At 54.0% G+C, this 20,395-nt stretch overlaps 1 protein-coding gene across 1 annotated transcript; it reads right to left on the reverse strand.

Annotated features, from left to right (window-relative positions):
• Positions 1 to 1,003: 1,003 nt before the first annotated feature.
• LOC142076408 (olfactory receptor 14J1-like) lies at positions 1,004 to 1,939 on the reverse strand. Its single transcript, XM_075138708.1, has one exon. It carries the CDS (start codon positions 1,937 to 1,939, stop codon positions 1,004 to 1,006), a length of 936 nt encoding a protein of 311 aa, XP_074994809.1.
• Between the last annotated feature and the right edge of the window lie 18,456 nt (positions 1,940 to 20,395).

Consider the following 20,395-nt stretch of genomic DNA (forward strand, 5'->3'; position numbering starts at 1 on the left):
GCCTGGCCAGTTGTTGCTGGCTCCCTCCCCTGAGGTGCCCACAGGGCCCGGAGCTGGTGCTGCTGCTCTGCAGAGCTGCCCTGGCACCATGGGCTGACTCCATCCTGGCCATGCTGGTGCGGGAGTGAAGCAGATCTGGCCAGACTGGCATCACTGCCCCTGACAGGTTTCTCCCATGGCCTCGGGCTGTGATACTCCGAGAAATCACAGGGCCTTTCAGCTCTTTCAGGATGTGTTCAGGTGTGTCACTGGATCCAGCCCATGGCTCCTCACTGAAGATGATGTGAAGCACTCTTCAGGCTGCCTTCCTCGTGCCTGCTGTGTCTCCGCTGCCTCTCTGGCAGTGCAGAGCCCCATTGGGCTGTGCATCCTGCAGGTTAGCCCTTTTCCTTTGGGTGACTCCACTTTTGGAGGAAGTTTTGGAAACCTCCATTCACTTTCCACCCCGAGGCACCCAGTGACCCAGAGATGCCCTGTGCTCTCCTGGTGGGTTCAGATCCCCTGTCAGAAGATCAGGCATCTTTGACCAGCCCTGCCATATGTGAGAGAGCCTCAAGCAGATGCCTTTTGACCGTCCAGGATCTCCATGGCATTGGGCACCAGTAAAGTGAAGGCTCACTCCAGCCCTCATTCCCTCACACATGAAGCCATGACCTTGTCCCCCTAAGCCAAGGCAGCACCCAAGCCCAACAGCAGGGCCTTTTAGCCTGCAATTCCCTGAGCGTCTTCTGCACTCCTCTGTGGAAAGAAGAGCCCAAGCTTCACACGCTGCACGCAGGCAATCCCCTTTATTTACAGACATGCCACAAAGGAGGCCAGCATTAGCGCAGTGATAGACTCATTGAGAGAAGGCCTTTGGGCCAGACAGACTGGCTTCAGCCTCTTGAGAAGGATGATGAAAACAAACATTTCTGAACAAATATGATTATAACCAGTACAATGCCCAAAGGACACAAGTTGCCTGAGATCACTTGGAGAAACCTTGTGAAGAGAGATGGGCAGCTTATTTCTGCTGAAATACTACTTCTAGAATCAAGTTCCTCAGGGCATCCTTGAGTTCCTTGTTCCTCATGCTGTAGATGAGGGGGTTGACTGCTGGAGGTACCACTGAGTACAGAATTGTCACCACGAGATCCAACGATGGGGAGGAAATGGAGGGAGGCTTCAGGTGAGCAAACATGACAGTGCTGACAAAGAGGGAGACCACGGCCAGGTGAGGGATGCACGTGGAAAAGGCTTTGTGCCGTCCCTGCTCAGAGGGGATCCTCAGCACAGCCCTGAAGATCTTCACATAGGACAGCACGATGAACACAAAACACCCAAAACCGAAACAGGCAGTAACTACAATGACCCCAACTTCCCTGAGGTAGGTGTGTGAGCAGGAGAGCTTGAGGATCTGGGGGATTTCACAGAAGAACTGGTCCACAGCATTGCCCTTGCAGAGGGGCAGTGAAAATGTATTGGCAGTGTGCAGCAGAGCAGTGAGAAACCCACTGCCCCAGGCAGCTGCTGCCATGTGGACACAAGCTCTGCTGCCCAGGAGGGTCCCGTAGTGCAGGGGTTGGCAGATGGCAACATAGCGGTCATAGGCCATGATGGTGAGAATATAATACTCTGCCATGACCATCAAGGCAAACAGAAAGAGCTGTGCAGCACATCCCGAGTAGGAGATGGCTCTGGTGTCCCAGAGGGAATTGGCCATGGATTTGGGAACAGTGGTGGAGATGCAGCCCAGGTCGAGGATGGAGAGGTTGAGGAGGAAGAAGTACATGGGTGTGTGGAGGCGGTGGTCGCAGGCTATGGCGGTGATGATGAGGCTGTTGCCCAGCAGGGCAGCCAGGTAGATGCCCAGGAAGAGCCAGAAGTGCAAGAGCTGCAGCTCCCGTGTGTCTGCGAAGGCCAGGAGGAGGAACTGGGTGATGGAGCTGGTGTTGGACATCTGCTGCCTCTGGGCATGGGGGACTGTCCAAGAGGGAAAAGACAGTGACAAGTTAGGAGAAACTTCTCTGAGCAAAAGCAAAGCCATTTCTCATAGGACCCCCTCAAAGTGTCTCTCTCTCCATTCAGGCAGACCTTTGGCAGGTCCCTTGAACGAGCTCTGGTTGGTGCTGGCTGAGGGTGCCCCAGGGAGCCGCAGGCTCTGCTCTGGGCTCTGGAGGAGCCAGTCCTGCCCCACAGCAATAGGTAAACAGGAACATGGGGTGATCTCAGATTAAATCCACTCGTGATATCAAAGAGCTTCTCAGCATTGTCGCTGCCAATTCACCTGCCTGCAGAGCAGAGCTGTGGGGTTTTGGTTTGTGCCTTCTGGTCTGGTTGCCCCACCACAGCTGAGCAGTGTTTCTAATGCAGAAATCCTGGGCATTTCTGCTGCACTGCAAGTGAAATCGTGTGGGTCCTGAGAGGCAAAGGGACTGTCCCTCAGTGCAGAGTGAGGACAGCCGCTCTGTCCATCAGCCCTGATCTCAGCTGCCCTGTGCTGGCAGCTCTTTCAGCTGGAGGACTATGGCACTTGCGTGTTCCCCCCAAAAGAAACGGGACACTGCTGGGAGCAGAGGAATCCACGTTCTGAGTGCGCATCTCCAAAGCCCTCACCCCATCGTACCTGAGGATGATCTCAGCTCTCCCCTCCCAACCACGGACACAGAGGGCTCCTTACAGCTGCCCACATACAGCCACCCAGCAGCATTTCAATGGCCTTAGCACCGAGGTGTCTTCTCCATGGGGCTCCTGCATGACATAGAGATGCCCCGGGAGAGCTTTGCCCTACGGGAGGGCAGCCTGCAGCCCAGCAGGACCTCCCAAGGAAAGACTCAACTCTCCTACATTTCCTGTGTCCTGGAAGGAGGGTGAGATGTGTGCCAGCCGCACACCCTGCAGTACCCAGAGCCCCAAAGGTTAACAGGGTGCGAGTTGGATGCTTTTCCTCCACGGACATACGGGCATGACAGTAGACACAGCGTTGGTGTCTGAGCTGCACTTGAATCCTCACCCCCCAAGAGCAGTGAGTGTCACAGTAAGAACAAGGGCGGCAGGGAGAAGAGGAGAACGTGCCAGAGTTCCCCTGCCAAGGGAGGCAGGAGAGGGAGACACAGTCAGAGACTTGAGTTTTTCTCCTCTTTGGTGGTCAGGCTGCTGGGAAGGCAACTTATGGCCAAGTGTCCATGACATGAAGGGCAGAGGCTCTGCTGTGTGAGTGAGGAGAGCAGGGGGTTGCTCCAGGGAAAGCATCTGCACTGCAGGGGATGGCAGGGAGGTGCCTGAACCCCTCCTGCCATGGCCTTTCTGGGAGCAGTTCTCTCTTCCTCGCTGCCCATGGCTCTGCTGCCTGGAGCTCTTCTGGGCCAGGACCTGTTTCTCTGCCCTCACGGCTCCTCCCTCTTCATGCTCACAGAGCCCATCCACCCTGCTGCGTGCTCAGCTCTGCCCTGCAGACACCTCCTGGCAGCAGGGCACTGCCCAGGGACATCTCGGTGTGTGCAGGGGCTAAGGAGCAGCTCAGGCAAGTCCTAACGAGAACTGGGGTCTCATTGCCTACTCCAGAGCACAGCAATCAATTCCCATCTCCCACTGCCCACCCAGACAACCCAGGGGAGAAAACTCAAAGCACACACTTCTTCCCTTTCAGGTAATCCCCTACCTCGACACCCATCTTTAACATGACCCTCTGCAACTGTCCTCTGGGTGATGGAGAAGCCTGAGCAGCCCTGACCCACGCTGCACTCTCTGGACAGCAGAAGGACCCTGCCCTGCCGGGGCTCACTCCTTCCACCCACAGCTTCTCCCCACAGTGTTGTGGAGAGCTCCCCAGGCAGGCTGAGTGCTGACCCTGGCAGGTGGCAGAGTCCCTGCCCTGGTGCACAGCCCCCTGGGGCGCAGGGACCCTGCTCGGAAGGACAGCCCTGGCCACCCCTGCCTGCACACACGCCTTCACACCCTGGAGCAGTGCCCGGGAGAAGGCAGCCGTCATGCCCTCTCCTTCTGACGGTGCAGCAGGGAAGCCCTGCTCTGCAGCACCTCCTCCTCCTCTACAGCAAGGAAGCTGTGAGAGTCCTCCTGAAAGATCATAGTTGCTGTGGCATGTACCAGCTTTTGGATATCCCTCCAGGAACAGCAGCTACATTGTCCTGCACCCAGGCACTTACCATGTAGAGGGCTGTGAAGATCTCTCCGCGCAGTGAGCTCTCAGCATCCTCCCACTCCAGACTGCCTTTACGCTCTCTCTGCCTCGCTCCCTCCCCTCGGTGCCTGCAGGCAGTGCCCTCAGCCCTGCTGCGCTTTGCAGAGGAGCTGCTCCTGGGCAGAGCTGTCTCTCTGCAGCACTGCCCACTTGCCAGGAGCTCCCTCCTTCCAGGAGCCCAGCCCAGCTCAGCAGCAGAGGACCAGCCCAAGGCAGCACTTGCTCTGCCCCTCGGGGCTCCCTCGAGGGGTCCCTGGGGCTCCAGGGGAACCTGCTGGGAAACAGCCTGAAGTCATCCCTGATCTTCCCTCCCTCAGCTGCGCAGAGACACTTCCTTCTCCTCTCAGGAAAAGACTTGGCCATGAGAATCCCCTTTCTTTGTCCCAGCATTAGACAGGACTTCCAGGAAGGTGACAAGCAAAGACCTAATTTCTCCAAGCTGGGGGATATCCTCACTTGAATGAAATAGGCATTTCAGTGTGGCTTTGTAGTCCTAGGGCTCGAAAGACATTCAGCTCTCTGTTGTCCATGCCACGTCTCTGCTCTGAAGCAAAGCCTTTGCACACAGGGGGTCTTGGGCGCTTGGGACCAGGTTTCCTTAGGGCAGGGACGAGCTTGCCTGCTTCCACAGCTGCAGGGCTTCAGCCCAAACGTGCAGCAATGGCCTCAGCCAGGGCCACAGGCAGGAAGAGCTGGAGCTGCTCCTGAGGAGACAGAGCTGTCACATGGTTGCAGAGCTCAGGACAGCTGCTCTTCAAGGACAGCATCCTCCAAGCTCAGCAAGGCTCCAGATCGAAACTCCCTCTGAACTTGAAAGGCCATTGAAGGGCACCAGAAGGAGCGTTCACTACTTCAGGAACAGTTAAAGAAGAAACAAAGATGCTGTGTGGCCACTGCTGAATGTGGTGAGAGCAGGAGCAGATAGATCTGAGATTCTCTGTGTCCTCTTTGCCTCAGTTTTCCTCTGCAAGGTCTCCCAGGCCTCTGGGACTCAGGGCAGGACTCTGGAGGAGATCAAGCAGCGGTGCATGGGGATCAAGTCAGGGATCACTTGAGCCAACGCAATCCTTACCAGTCGAGGGGACAGGAGGGGTGGCATCCCAGGGAGCTGAGAGAGCAGCCCAAGGTCACAGTGAAGCCACTTCTCATCATCTTTCAAAGGTGGTGGTGTCTGTGGGGATTCCCTGATGACTCGCAGCACCCAAACCTTGCACGCACCTTTCAAAACTGCCCCAAGGATGTGCAGAGGAGCGGAAGGCTGTGCCCCAGATCGTGTTCCCTCAGATCCCATTTCTGGGGGTCTGAAAGAGAAATTGACTGGATTTACTGGATTTAGCTTGTCTCTCGCCATCCTCTTTGCTTTCTGTGGTGAAAGGACAGGACTGCTGGACACAGGGAGACCAGTGGTTGTCTTTTAACCTGGAAGTCAGTGAAGTTTTCAACATCACCCCACAGAACATTCTTGTGCCCAAATTCAGATATTATGGTCTGCATGGGTGGATAAGTAGATGGGTAAACAACCAGATGGATGGTCGGGCTCAGAGGGACGTGATCAATGCGTGGTACTCTGCCTGCAGGCATCGAGCTAGTAGGGTCCTGCAGGGGTCTGTCCTGCCACCTGTCCTCTTTATCTTTTTTTTAATGACCTGGAGAATATGAGCGAGTAGCATTTGTAGATGGACACCATATTGAGGAGAGCAGACACCGCACTGGAGGGCAGGCCTGCCATCCCAAAGGACAAAGACAGGCCAGAGGGATTTGCATAAATAACATCTCGATGTCCAGTAAAGACAAACCTGAAGTCCTGCCTTGACGTGCACCAATCCCGTGCAATGAGAGAGGCCAAGGGCTGTGGTGCTGGGTAGCAGCTCTGCAGGAAGGGCTCTGGTGGTTCTTGGATTTCATTAGGCAAAACGGGAGCCATCACTAACAAAGGCCAATGGCATCATTTGCTTCTCTCTTCATTCCTTGATATTACAAGTGCTTCCCTTTTATTGTCCTAATACCCTCCAAAAAGAACAGCCTACCCTCTGAAACCTTTCCCCATTAGCCGTGCATTTCTTGTTTCGTTCCCTCTTTTGGCATTTCTGAGATGGTTGCTGTGGAAGTTTTCAACCTTGGGTAGCAGCTCCATTAAGCACATCATTCTCTTTCAGTCCTTGTAGCGCCCTGCAGTTCCCCATCTTGTTGTCTTGTTTGAGACACTGGCCCACAAACCTTAAATGCTGACATGCTGGAGTTTCAGTCCAGAGGGACCTTGACACACATGGGGACATGGCCAACAGAAACCTCCTGAAGTTTTAAAGGCGAAGGGGGCAAAGTCTGCACTGGGTCAGAAGAACCTCGTGCCTCAGGACAGGCTGGGACCTGTCTGGCTGAGGATTGTTCTGAGGAGAAGGGCATGGGAGTTCTGGTGGATGCCCTAGGAGCCCATGGGTTTCCCATCTTGAAAGGAGGATGGAGAAACTGGAGAAGGTCCAGAGGAAGGCTGTTACCATGGGCTTAGGAGCCTAAAGCACATGAGGTGTGTGGAGAGGCTGAGGCAACTGGGCCTCTTTAGTCTGCTGAAGGGGAGGCAGAGGGCAGTCTAAAAGCAGGCGACACCTGCCTGGAGAGGTGGTGGAGCCAAGCTCTTCTGCAATGGCAGATGGTATGGCAGAGACAACAGCCACAAGCTTCTTCCTGGGGGCTTCAGACTGGGCCTCAGGAGAAACTGGCTAGGAGGGTGACGCTGCAGTGCAGCAGGACACCCAGAGACTCTCTGTGCTCTCCATCTCTGGAGGTTTTCAGGTTTCAGCTCTACAAAGTCACCGCTGACCTGACCCGACCCGCAGTTGGTGATTCCCCAGCCTTTGGTTGGAGCCTGGACTGGAGACCCGCAGTAGTCCCTTTTCCCACCATCTCTTCCATGCCCTTGTGCCTTGCAGTGTCCCCGTGTTGTTGAGGCTCACAAAATCAAACTAGGCAGGTGATAGGTTCAAAACTAAACTTGATTTAAGCAAAAATTTTTTAGCAGGAAGGTAACTCGAAATGAAGCTCATCAAAATCATTCAACACTCTGACGGTATCAGTAAACCATAGGTTCAGGATGGTTTATGAGGAATTAATACTACATGGCCGGCTTTTGAAATGAGCATCTAAAATATGCACAGTCACTGACCTATAAGATGAGGGCTCTCAACCTCGTTAACTGCTTCCTCTTGGATTATGGGGGGTTTATTCTGCTCACGGTCCCTTACTTCCAGCTCAGGGGGCTGAGTACCCTGAGGATAACGGCTCTGACTATTAAAGACTGAGGCAAAGAAGGCATTGAGTACCTCAGCCTTCTCCTCGTCCTCGGTGGCACTGTTCCCCACCCCCTCCAATAAAGGATGCAGATTCTCCTTGGCTCTTTTTTTGTCATTAATATATTTATAAAAACATTTTTTGTTGTCTCTTATGACAGTGGCCAGATTGTGCTCTAGCAGAGCTTTTCCCTTTCTAATCTTCTCTCTGCATGACCTAACGCGAGTCCCCCATTGAAGACCTGCTGCTCTGAGGAGACCAACTCAACTTGCCCTCTGGTGGGGCTCCATTTATATCTTAGTTGAATCTGACCTGTGGTCAACTCTGAGTGGCTGAGAGCCTTAATTTTCTTACTCCTCGCCCAAGGTGTATACGTGACCATAATTACTGACCGAAAGTGCGTTCGTGACGGTTGGCACTCGCCACCGTAAGGGCGCGAAAAGTAAGGACGCAGCGGTCCTGATGCCCCCGGTCTTTTATCCGGGTGGGTGCACCTGCCACAAGCTGCTTCTGGGGAAATGGCAAAACCACTGACACAGACTCCTGCTCGAGATGCTGGAGAACCCCTTCACTGGACAACAGACAAGGGAAAGGCATCTGAGCTTTTGAAGCGCGCATTAACCACTGCACCTGCTCTGGGATTGCCAGACTTCATGTTTGTACGTGAAGAAATGTAACTATCCCAGCCAAAACCAGAACAGTCTGGTAGCTCAAGGACCCTTTGCTTGTGTCCCTAGGACAGCTGCCGCAGCACTCCTGGTTGAACAGAGTGACAATGTGGTGCTTGGATCCCCTCTAGTGGTACAAAGGCCACATGAAATTGAAATGCTGCTGTCACAGCACCTTACCCAGGCACTGGGTACATCATTATGAGCTGATTCTCTTAATGGTGGAAAACATAACAATGAAGCAATGTAACACGCTGAACCCTGCTACTCTACTCCCCACTCCTGAGGAAGGAAATCCACATCCTTATTGTGTGATAACAGCCTGCGAGGCCAGAAAGACTTGAAAATACTTAACAGACGTACTATTTCCAGATCCTGATCTTGAACTATGTGTAGACAGGTCCTCATATTATCTGAACAGTAACTGGGTTAGAGGTTATTCAGAAACTACTAAAATGAAGTAGCAGAGGCTTCAGCACTCAGTCTGAAGCTGAGTGCCCAAGCAGCAGAATTGATTGCATTAACAAAGACTTTCCAGCTGTCCAAAGAAAAGACTGTAAATACATGTATATTCTATCACCATTATTATTATTATTATTTTCCCTTTCTTTTCTGTACTATTAAACTGTCTTTATCTCAATCCACAAAATTTACTTCTTTTTTTTTTTCCGATTCTCTCCCCCATCCCACTGTGGTGGGGGGCAGTGAGTGAGCAGTTGTGTGGTGTTTGGCTGCCTGCCGGGTTAAACCACAATCATCTGTATCAGTATGTGTAATGTTATCAATATCTGTAATGGGATCAGTATCATAGAACCATAGAACACTTTGGGTTGGAAGGGACCTTTAAAGGTCATCTAGTCCAACCCCCCTGCCATGGGCAGGGACATCTTCAGCTAGATCAGGTTGCTCAGAGCCCCGTCCAACCTGACCTTGAATGTTTCCAGGGACAGGGCATCTACCACCTCTCTGGGCAACCTGTGCCAGTGTTTCACCACCCTCACTGTAAAAAACTTCTTCCTTCCATCTACTCAAAATCTACCCTCTTTTAGTTTAAAACCATTCCCCCTTGTCCTGTCGCAACAGGCCCTACTAAAATGTCTCTCTCCATCTTTCTTACAAGCCCCTTTCAGTACTGAAAGGCTGCAATCAGGTGTCCCCAAAGCCGCCTCTTTTCCAGGCTGAACAACCCCAACTCTCTCAGCCTTTCTTCACAGCAGAGGCGTTCCATCCCCCTGACCATTTTTGTGGCCATCCTCTGGACCCACTCCAACAGCTCCATGTCCTTCCTGGGCGGAGGGCTCCAGAGCTGGACGCAGTGCTCCAGGTGGGGTCTCACCAGAGCAGAATGGAGAGGCAGAATCACCTCTCTCGACCTGCGGCCATGCTGCTTTTGATGCAGCCCAGGATATGGTTGGCCTTCTGGGCTGTGAGCACACATTGCTGTCTCATGTCCAGCTTTTCCTCCACCAGGACCCCCAAGTCCTTCTCGGCAGGGCTGCTCTCAATCCCTTCATCCCCCAGCCTGTATTGAGACTGGGAGTTGACCCAACCCAGGTGCAGGATCTTGCACTTGGCCTTGTTGAACCTCCTGAGGTTCACACGGGCCCACTTCTCCAGCTTGTCCAGGTCCCTCTGGATGGCATCCCATCCCTCAGGTGTGTCAACCGTACCACTCACTTTGGTGTCATCTGCAAACTTGCTGAGGGTGCACTCGATCCCACTGTCTGTGTCATTGATGAAGATATTAAACAGTAACGGTCCCAATATAGACCCCTGTGGGACACCACTGGTCACCGATCTCCATCTGGACATTGAGCCGTTGGCCACTACCCTCTGGATGTGAACATCCAACCAATTCCTCACCCACTGGACTGTCTACCCATCGAATCCATACCTCTCCAAATTAGAGAGAAGGGTGTTGTGGGGGACCGTGTCAAAGGCCTTACAGAGGTCCAGATAGACGACATCTGTAGCCCTTCCCATGTCCACTGATGTAGTCACTCCAGCATAGAAGGCCACTAGGTTGATCAGGAAGGACTCCCCCTGGGTGAAGCCATGCTGGCTGTCTCGACTCACCTCCCTGTCTTCCATGTGCCTTAGCATAGCTTCCAGGAGGATCTGTTCCATGATCTTCCCAGGCACAGAGGTGAGACTGACTGGCCTGTAGTCCCCCGGGTCTTCCTTTCTTCCCGTTTCAAAAATGGGGGTTATGTTTCCCCTTTTCCAGTCAGCGGGAACTTCACTGGACTGCCACAGCTTCTCAACTATCATGGATCGTGGCTTAGCAATGTCATCCACCAGTTCCTTCAGAACCCATGGATGGATCTCATCAGGTCCCATGGACTTGTGCACCTTCAGGTTCCTTAGACGGTCTCAAACCCGATCTTCTCCTACATTGGGCAGCTCTTCATTCTCCCAATCCCTGCCTTTGCTTTCTGCGGCCTGGGCACTGAGGCTTGAGCACTTGCTGGTGAAGGCTGAGGCAAAAAAGTCATTGAGTACCTCAGCCTTCTCTGTATCTCGGGTAACCAGGCATCCCGTTTCATTCCAGAGAGGGTCCACATTTTCCCTGGTCTTCCTTTTATCCCTGACGTACCTACAGAAGCTTTTCTTGTTGCCCTTGATGTCCCTGGCCAGATTTAATTCTCTTAGGGCTTTAGCTTTGCTAACCTGATCCCTGGCCGATTGGACAATTTCTCTGTATTCCTCCCAGGCTACCTGTCCTTGCTCCCACCCTCTTCCTTTTTGTGTTTGAGTTTGTCCAGGAGCTCCTTGTTCATCCATGCAGGCTTCCTAGTGGTTTTGATTGACTTCCTCTTTGTTGGGATGCATCGCTCCTGATCTTGGAGGCGGTGATCCTTGAGTTTTAACCATCTTTCTTGGGCCCCTCTTCCCTCCAGGGCTTTATCCCGTGGCACTCTACCAAGCAGATCCCTGAAGAGGCCAATGTCTGCTCTCCTCAAGTCCAGGGTACTGAGCTTGCTGTACGGCCCCCTCGGTGCCCTCAGGATCTCGAACTCCACCATTTCATGGTCACTGCAGCCAAGGCTGCCCTTGAGCATTCCCCACCACCCCTCCTTGTTGGTGAGAACAACATAGCACCTCTCCTCGTTGGCTCCTCTATCACTTGGAGAAGGAAGTTATCATCGACGCATTCCAGGAACATCCCGGATTGCTTATGCCCTGCCGTGTTGTCCCTCCAACAGATATCGAGGTGGTTGAAATCCCCCATGAGGACCAGGGCTTGTGAACGTGAGGCTGCTTCTGTCTGCCTGTAGAGGGCCTCATCTGCTCGGTCTTGCTGGTCGGGGTGACCTGTAGCAGACCCCCACCATAATGTCACCTGTCCCTGACCTCCCTTTAATCCTGACCCATAAGCTCTCAGTCGGCTCCTCATCCATCGCCAGGCGGAGCTCCATGCTGGTCATTGACATAGAGGGCGACACCCCCTCCTCGTCTCCCCTGCCTGTCCTTCCTAAAGAGCCTGTATCCCTCCATCCCAACACTCCAATCACAGGAGCCATCCCACCACGTCTCCCTGATGCCAATAAGATCGTAGCCCTGCAGGCGTGTGCACGTCTCTAACTCCTCTTGTTTATTCCCCATGCTCCGTGCGTTTGCATAGAGGCATTTAAGTTGGGCCCTGACGAAGCTGTCTTACTGGCTGGAGTTCCTCTGTGCTGCTCTTCAGGTGCAGAGTCCCTTCCCATCGCTCCCAGGGCTCTGTAATCCTTCTTGATAGCCCTCAGACTACTCCTGGCTGAGGCACTGGTGCCCACGTGAAACAACAGCAGCGGATAATAGTGGATTGTAGGAGGCTTGGAGGCCTCTTGGTGACATCCCTTATATGAGTCCCTGGTAAGCAGCAAACCTCTCTAGAGGTGGGGAATCACAAACGGCGGGTCAGGTCCACTGTGACTTTGTAGAGCTGAAACCTGAAAACCTCCAAAGATGGAGAGCACAGAGAGTCTCTGGGTGTCCTGCTGCAGTGCAGCATCACCCTCCTAGCCAGTTTTTCCTGAGACCCAGTCTGAAGCCCCAAGGAAGAAGCTTGTGGCTGTTGTCTCTGCCATACCATCTGCCATTGCAGAAGAGCTTGGCTCCACCACCTCTCCAGGCAGGTGTCGCCTGCTTTTAGACTGCCCTCTGCCTCCCCTTCAGCAGACTAAAGAGGCCCAGTTGCCTCAGCCTCTCCACACAGCTCATGTGCTTTAGGCTCCTAAGCCCATGGTAACAGCCTTCCTCTGGACCTTCTCCAGTTTCTCCATCCTCCTTTCCAAATAGGAAACCCATGGGCTCCTAGGGCATCCACCAGAACTCCCATGCTCTTCTCCTCAGAACAATCCTCAGCCAGTCAGGTCACAGCCGGTCCTGATGCACGAGGTTCTTCTGACCAGGTGCAGACCTTGCCCCCTTCACCTTTAAAACTTCAGGAGGTTTCTGTTGGCCAAGTCCCCATGTGTGTCGAGGTCCCTCTTGACTGAAACTCCAAAACGTCAGCAGTTAAGGTTTGTGGGCCAGTGTCTCAAACAAGATAACAATATGGGGAATTGCAGGACACTCCAAGGACTGAAAGAAAATGATGTGCTTAATGGAGATGCTACCCAAGGTTGAAAACTTCCACAGCAACCATCTCAGAAATACCAAAAGAGGGAACGAAACAAGAAATGCACAGCCAGTGAGGAAAGTTTTAAAAGGTTAGGAACACGATCTGGGGCACAGCCTTCCGCTCCTCTGCACATCCTTGGGGCAGTTTTGAAAGGTGCGTGCAAGGTTTGGGTGCTGCGAGTCATCAGGGAATCCCCACAGACACCACCACCTTTGAAAGATGATGGAGAGTGGCTTCACTGTGACCTTGGGCTGCTCTCTCAGCTCCCTGGGATGCCACCCCTCCTGTCCCCTCGACTGGTAAGGATTGCGTTGGCTCAAGTGATCCCTGACTTGATCCCCATGCACCGCTGCTTGATCTCCTCCGGAGTCCTGCCCTGAGTCCCAGAGGCCTGGCAGACCTTGCTGGGGAAGACTGAGGCAAAGAGGACACAGAGGTCTCAGATCTATCTGCTCCTGCTCTCACCACATTCAGCAGTGGCCACACAGCATCTTTGTTTCTTCTTTAACTGTTCCTGAAGCAGTGACCACTCCTTCTGGTGCCCTGCAATGGCCTTTCAAGTTCAGAGGGAGTTTCAATCTAGAGCCTTGCTGAGCTTGGAGGATGCTGTCCTTGAAGAGCAGCTGTCCTGAGCTCTGCAACCATGTCACAGCTCTGTCTCCTCAGGAGCAACTCCAGCTCTTCCTGCCTGTGGCCCTGGCTGAGGCCATTGCTGCACGTTTGGGCTGAAGCCCTGCAGCTGTGGAAGCAGGCAAGCTCGTCCCTGCCCTAAGGAAACCTGGTCCCAAGCGCCCAAGACCCCCTGTGTGCAAAGGCTTTGCTTCAGAGCAGAGACGTGGCGTGGACAACAGAGAGCTGAATGTCTTTCGAGCCCTAGGACTACAAAGCCAGACTGAAATGCCTATTTCATTCACGTGAGGATATCCCCCAGCTTGGAGAAATTAGGTCTTTGCTTGTCACCTTCCTGGGAGTCCTGGCTAATGCTGGGACAAAGAAAGGGGATTCTCCTGCCCAAGTCTTTTCCTGAGAGGAAAAGGAAGTGTCTCTGCGCAGCTGAGGGAGGGAAGATCAGGGATGACTTCAGGCTGTTTCCCAGCAGGTTCCCCTGGAGCCCCAGGGACCCCTCGAGGGAGCCCCGAGGGGCAGAGCAAGTGCTGCCTTGGGCTGGTCCTCTGCTGCTGAGCTGGGCTGGGCTCCTGGAAGGAGGGAGCTCCTGGCAAGTGGGCAGTGCTGCAGAGAGACAGCTCTGCCCAGGAGCAGCTCCTCTGCAAAGCGCAGCAGGGCTGAGGGCACTGCCTGAAGGCACCGAGGGGAGGGAGCGAGGCAGAGAGAGCGTAAAGGCAGTCTGGAGTGGGCGGATGCTGAGAGCTCACTGCGCGGAGAGATCTTCACAGCCCTCTACATGGTAAGTGCCTGGGTGCAGGACAATGTAGCTGCTGTTCCTGGAGGGATATCCAAAAGCTGGTACATGCCACAGCAACTATGATCTTTCAGGAGGACTCTCTCAGCTTCCCTGCTGTAGAGGAGGAGGAGGTGCTGCAGAGCAGGGCTTCCCTGCTGCACCGTCAGAAGGAGAGGGCATGACGGCTGCCTTCTCCCGGGCACTGCTCCAGGGTGTGAAGGCGTGTGTGCAGGCAGGGGTGGCCAGGGCTGTCCTTCCGAGCAGGGTCCCTGCACCGCAGGGGGCTGTGCACCAGGGCAGGGACTCTGCCGCCTGCCAGGCTCAGCACTCAGCCTGCCCGGGGAGCTCCCCACGATGCTGTGGGGAGAAGCTGTGGGTGGAAGGAGTGAGCCCCGGCAGGGCAGGGTCCTTCTGCTGTCCAGAGAGTGCAGCGTGGGTCAGGGCTGCTCAGGCTTCTCCATCACCCAGAGGACAGTTGCAGAGGGTCATGTTAAAGATGGGTGTCGAGGTAGGGGATTACCTGAAAGGGAAGAAGTGTGTGCTTTGAGTTTTCTCCCCTGGGTTGTCTGGGTGGGCAGTGGGAGATGGGAATTGATTGCTCTGCTCTGGAGTAGGCAATGAGACCCCAGTTCTCGTTAGGACTTGCCTGAGCTGCTCCTTAGCCCCTGCACACACCGAGATGTCCCTGGGCAGTGCCCTGCTGCCAGGAGGTGTCTGCAGGGCAGAGCTGAGCACGCAGCAGGGCGGATGGGCTCTGTGAGCATGAAGAGGGAGGAGCCGTGAGGGCAGACAAACAGGTCCTGGCCCAGAAGAGCTCCAGGCAGCAGAACCATGGGCAGCAAGGAAGACAGAACTGCTCGCAGAAAGGCCATGGCAGGAGGGGTTCAGGCACCTCCCTGCCATCCCCTGCAGTGCAGATGCTTTCCCTGGAGCAACCCCCTGCTCTCCTCACTCACACAGCAGAGCCTCTGCCCTTCATGTCATGGACACTTGGCCATGAGTTGCCTTCCCAGCAGCCTGACCACCAAGACTGTGTCTCCTTCCCCTGCCTCCCTTGGCAGGGGAACTTTGGCACGTTCTCCTCTTCTCCTTGCCACCCTTGTTCTTACCGTGGCACTCAATGCTGTGGGGGGGTGAGGATTCAAGTGCAGCTCAGACACCAACGCTGTGTCTACTGTCATGACCGTATGTCCGTGGAGGAAAAGTATCCAACTCGCACCCTGTTAACCTTTGGGGCTCTGGGTACTGCAGGGTGTGCGGCTGGCACACATCTCACCCTCCTTCCAGGACACAGGAAATTTAGGAGAGTTGAGTCTTTCCTTGGGAGGTCCTGCTGGGCTGCAGGCTCCCCTCCCGTAGGGCAAAGCTCTCCCGTGGCATCTCTATGTCATGCAGGAGCCCCATGGAGAAGACACCTCGGTGCTAAGGCCATTGAAATGCTGCTGGGTGGCTGTATGTGGGCAGCTGTAAGGAGCCCTCTGTGTCCGTGGTTGGGAGGGGAGAGCTGAGATCCTCCTCAGGTACGATGGGATGAGGGCTTTGGAGATGTGCACTCAGAACGTAGATTCCTCTGCTCCCAGCAGTGTCCGGTTTCTTTTGGGGGGAACACGTCAGTGCCAGAATCCTCCAGCTGAAAGAGCTGCCAGCACAGGGCAGCTGAGATCAGGGCTGATGGACAGAGCAGCTGTCCTCACTCTGCACTGAGGGACAGTCCCTTTGCCTCTCAGGACCCACACGATTTCACTTGCAGTGCAGCAGAAATGCCCAGGATCTCTGCATTAGAAACACTGCTCAGCTGTGGTGGGGCAACCAGACCAGAAGGCACAAACCAAAACCCCCACAGCTCTGCTCTGCAGGCAGGTGAATTGGCAGCGACAATGCTGAGAAGCTCTTTGGTATCACGAGTGGATTTAATCTGAGATCACCCCATGTTCCTGTTTACCTATTGCTGTGGGGCAGGACTGACTCCTCCAGAGCCCAGAGCAGAGCCTGCGGCTCCCTGGGGCACCCTCAGCCAGCACCAACCAGAGCTCGTGCAAGGGATCTGTCAATGATCTTCCTGAATGGAGAGAGACGTTTTTGGGGAGGTCCTATGAGAAATGGCTTTGATTTTGCTCAGAGAAGTCTCTCCTAACTTGTCACTGTTTTTCCCTCTTGGACAGTCCCCCATGCCCAGAGGCAGCAGATGTCCAACACCAGCTCCATCACCCACTTCCTCCTCCTGGCCTTCGCAGACACACGGGAGCTGCAGTTCTTGCACTTCTGGCTCTTCCTGGGCATCTACCTGGCTGCCCTGCTGGGCAACGGCCTCATCATCACCGCCATAGCCTGCGACCACCGCCTCCACACCCCCATGTACTTCTTCCTCCTCAACCTCTCTGTCCTTGATCTGGGCTCCATCTCCACCACTGTCCCTAAATCCATGGTCAATTCCCTCTGGAACACCAGGGCCATCTCCTACTTGGGATGTACTACTCAAGTCTTTTGGTTTCTCTTTTTAGTTGTAGCAGAGTATTCTCTGCTCACCATTATGGCCTATGACCGCTATGTTGCCATCTGCCAACCCCTGCACTACGGGACCCTCCTGGGCAGCAGAGCTTGTGTCCACATGGCAGCAGCTGCCTGGGGCAGCGGGTTTATCATTGCTCTGCTGCACACTGCCAATACATTTTCACTGCCCCTCTGCAAGGGCAATGCTGTGGACCAGTTCTTCTGTGAAATCCCACAGATCCTCAAGCTCTCCTGCTCACACACCTACCTCAGGGAAGTTGGGCTTCTTGTGGTTAGTTTTTCTTTAGGTTTTGGGTGTTTTGTGTTCATCGTGCTGTCCTATGTGCAGATCTTCAGGGCTGTGCTGAGGATCCCCCATGAGCAGGGACGGCACAAAGCTTTTTCCACGTGCCTCCCTCACCTGGCCGTGGTCTCCCTGTTTTCCAGCACTGCTGTGTTCGCTAACCTTAAGCCCCCCTCCATCTCCTCCCCATCACTGGATCTGGTGGTGACAGTTCTGTACTCAGTGGTACCTCCAGCAGTCAACCCCCTCATCTACAGCATGAGGAACCAGGAGCTCAAGGACGCACTGAAGAAGCTGATTCAATCCGTGGTCTCTCAGCAGCAGTAATCTGCCCCCGTCTCTTTGCAGGTGATTTCCAATGTAGCTGGGGAACCTCCTGTGCTTTGGGCATTTACCTGTGATAATTCTGTTTCTCCAGGAATGTCTGCATGCACTCCACTTCTCCACAGGCACAAAGCCAATCTGACTGACCCAGAGCTCTTTGCACATGTGTCTGGCCTAAAGGTACAGCTGGCCTCCCATGTCACATCTCTGTAATAATAGGGGGTTTCCTCAGTGCCGGTGTCTGGAGGTTGGGCTCTTCTTCCAAAGCTGAGGTCAGGAACAGGCTGAAGAAATTGGCCCCACGAGGCCGTGCTGCTGTGCTTGGGTTCTTCATGGGCTGAGGGGAGGAGGGCATGGGGCGATGTGTTAGGGAATGGGCCTGGAGCGAGCTTTCACTGGTGGCCTCCCTATTCGGCCTCTTCCAACCCTGGCCGCTCTCCACAGGTTTATGGGTGAGTTTTGCTGCACGGCCATTTCCCTCCTCCTGCTGGGCTCAGTGCCTGCCCTGGGGGAATGGCCAGCCCTGCTCGACCTCTCTCCTCCAGACCCTGCCAGGCCCCGGAGCAGGGATGTCTGCGAAACCCCCCATGGGATGCGCATAGGCCTGGGTAGGTTCCAGGACCTGGGGGAGGCTGTCTCAAGTAGGAGGAACAGCAGGGGGACAGGGCACGAAGGGATGTCATGGGCATCATGCGAGAGAAACTGTTCCTCACCCTCAATACACCCTTTCTCATGTTGTGCCTGCACAGTGGGGCCGTGGGACCATGTGTGGGACAGCGGGGCTGGGCCAGCACAGGACAGGGCACTGCCAGGGGCAGTGAAGCAGCTGCCGGGGGGTGACCACCTGGAGTTGGTGGCTGCAAGAAAAGTCAAGAGCAAAGAGAAGAGCTTCAACTGCTGTGTTAGAGACCAAGGCTGAACAAGGGCAATGCAGGGCTGCTGCTGAACGAGGACGGTGATCTAATAAACAGCAGACACCAATGGGGCTGAGGGACTCAAGGCCTTCTTTGCCTGAGTCTCTACTGAAAAGGTCTCCCAGGCCTCTGTGCTCAGTGAAGAGGTTCAAGGAGGAGGAGAGCACGTATTGGCAGGAACTTCATGGAATCCCAGGAGGACAAATGGCAGTTTGTGCCCCTGCAGGGGACTCACCCTGGCAATGGCACAGGCTGAGGGCTGCCAGGCTGGGAGCAGCCCTGTGGGAAAGGTCTTTGTGGGCAGGGAGCTGGAGAGGAGGCAGCCGTGTGCCCTGGCTGCAAGGGAGGCCACCAGCATCCTGGGCTGGACGACCAGAACATGGCCAGGAGATTGAGGGAAGGGATTCTCTGGAATACTCAATCCAGACTTCAGATCCCCAATTCAGGAAAGATATTGGCAAGCTGGAGTGGGGTTAGCGAAGGGCCCTCAGGACAGCCGGGGACTGGAGTGCTTTGCTGGTGAGGAGAGGCTGAGGGAGCTGGGCTTGTGCAGCCTGGAGAAGGGAAGGCTGAGGGGGACCTCATCCCAGCCTGCCAGTACCTACGAGGAGGATATGGAGAATACAGAGCCAGACTCTTCACCATGGTGCATGGTGGGAGGACAAAAGACAGTGGGAGGAAGGTGAAAGAGGAGAGGTTCAGCCAGGAGATAAGGCAAACTGTTTTCGCCATGAGCTCAGCCAAGTGCTGGAACAGGCCACCCTGAGAGGTTGTGCAGTCTCTGTCCTTGGGGGTTTTCTATCTCAATCAAGCCTTGAACAACGTGGTCTGACCCTGTTTCTGACAGGTTGGCCTGCAGACTTCCTGAGGTCCCTTCAACCTCCGTTCTCTTATGACCCTGTGAAGTTGGGCCCTGTTTCTCACTGGAGCAGAGCAGATGTCAATGGGGCATGAATCCTCCTGTGCTGTAAGCAACCTTCTAAACCAACATGTGAACCAGTGCAGAGAGGTCGACACCTCAGTGTGACTCACTCTGTGCCAAGACTGAGGAGTCCTGGGCAGGGAAGGTTTTGGGGGGCACGGGGCTGTGTGCAAGACACCACGTGACCTTGGTTTAATGCCTGTAGGCCTGTCACATGTCCGTTAATGTCAATGAAAATGAAAGTAAGAAGAAGAGAAGCTAAAGATCCAAAGCAAAGAAAGGTGTCAACACACTTCTCAGCTTTCTTCCCGTCCTTGGGGGGATTTCCTTTTTTTGAAAAGGCAAGGGTTTTCCAGAACTGGGAATGGATGTAGGACACAAATGTCTTCAGCTACGGGGACACAGACACCTGGTGCCAGTGTAGATGCCCTGGGAACCCTTGCCCAGCCTCCACATGCAGCTTGAAGGTGCTCTGGTCTCCCACAGGTTCTCTGTGATAGATGCTGATCCCAGGCCAGCACTCAGCTACACTGGGGCCCCTAGAAGTGGCACTGCCTGTTTATGGTCAGACAACTGGTGTCTACCTGGAAAGGTCCACAATTTCTTTTTTAACATTTAAAAAATAATACAAGCACATTTTCATCAGCCAAATCATTGGAGTACTTTTAAGAAATGGCAACGTTTTCCCACCATGACACAACAGGAATTTCCTGGAAGTGTTCTCAGGGCAGGAGAAAAAATATTGATCTTCCCCTGTTCTTGTAGTACCACTGCTCTGTCTATTATTTCATCTCCCCCGTCATTCAGGTGTTTCCACCTCTCCTGATTCAATGGCCATGTCTAAGGACATCTTGTCAGCAAACTGTCTGGATGTGCCCTTTGCTTTGCTCTCAGGTTTCCTCCTCCACCTGCTCTTTGGTCATTCAGATGCCTCTCAACTGTCTGGTGTCTGCTTTGAGCTTCAGGGAGTTACAAACTTGCCACATCTTTCAGGAGTCTAATTAACTCTTTAGTCAACACCTGAATTGTGTTTATGCCTGCCCTTTCTTATGTCTCTGTCTAAAACTGTTCTTGAACGGAAATCCCTTGTGAAAGGTGGACCACGTTAGATCTGCTTGGACGTAGCATACAGCAGGGGAGAGAGGTTTAAAGTTTATTAAATTGTGTCATGTTTAACTTTTGTTTGTCGGCAATGAAGAGAAACCTTTCTGTGCCTGTGGGCAGCCCAGTTCTCTAAGGAAAGCAGGGGGGAGCTGGTGCAAAGGAGCTGTAACACCCAGCTGCAGACCTCAGTGGA

Source organism: Calonectris borealis, unplaced genomic scaffold, assembly GCF_964195595.1.
Source record: "Calonectris borealis unplaced genomic scaffold, bCalBor7.hap1.2 HAP1_SCAFFOLD_49, whole genome shotgun sequence".
Lineage (NCBI taxonomy): Eukaryota > Metazoa > Chordata > Aves > Procellariiformes > Procellariidae > Calonectris > Calonectris borealis.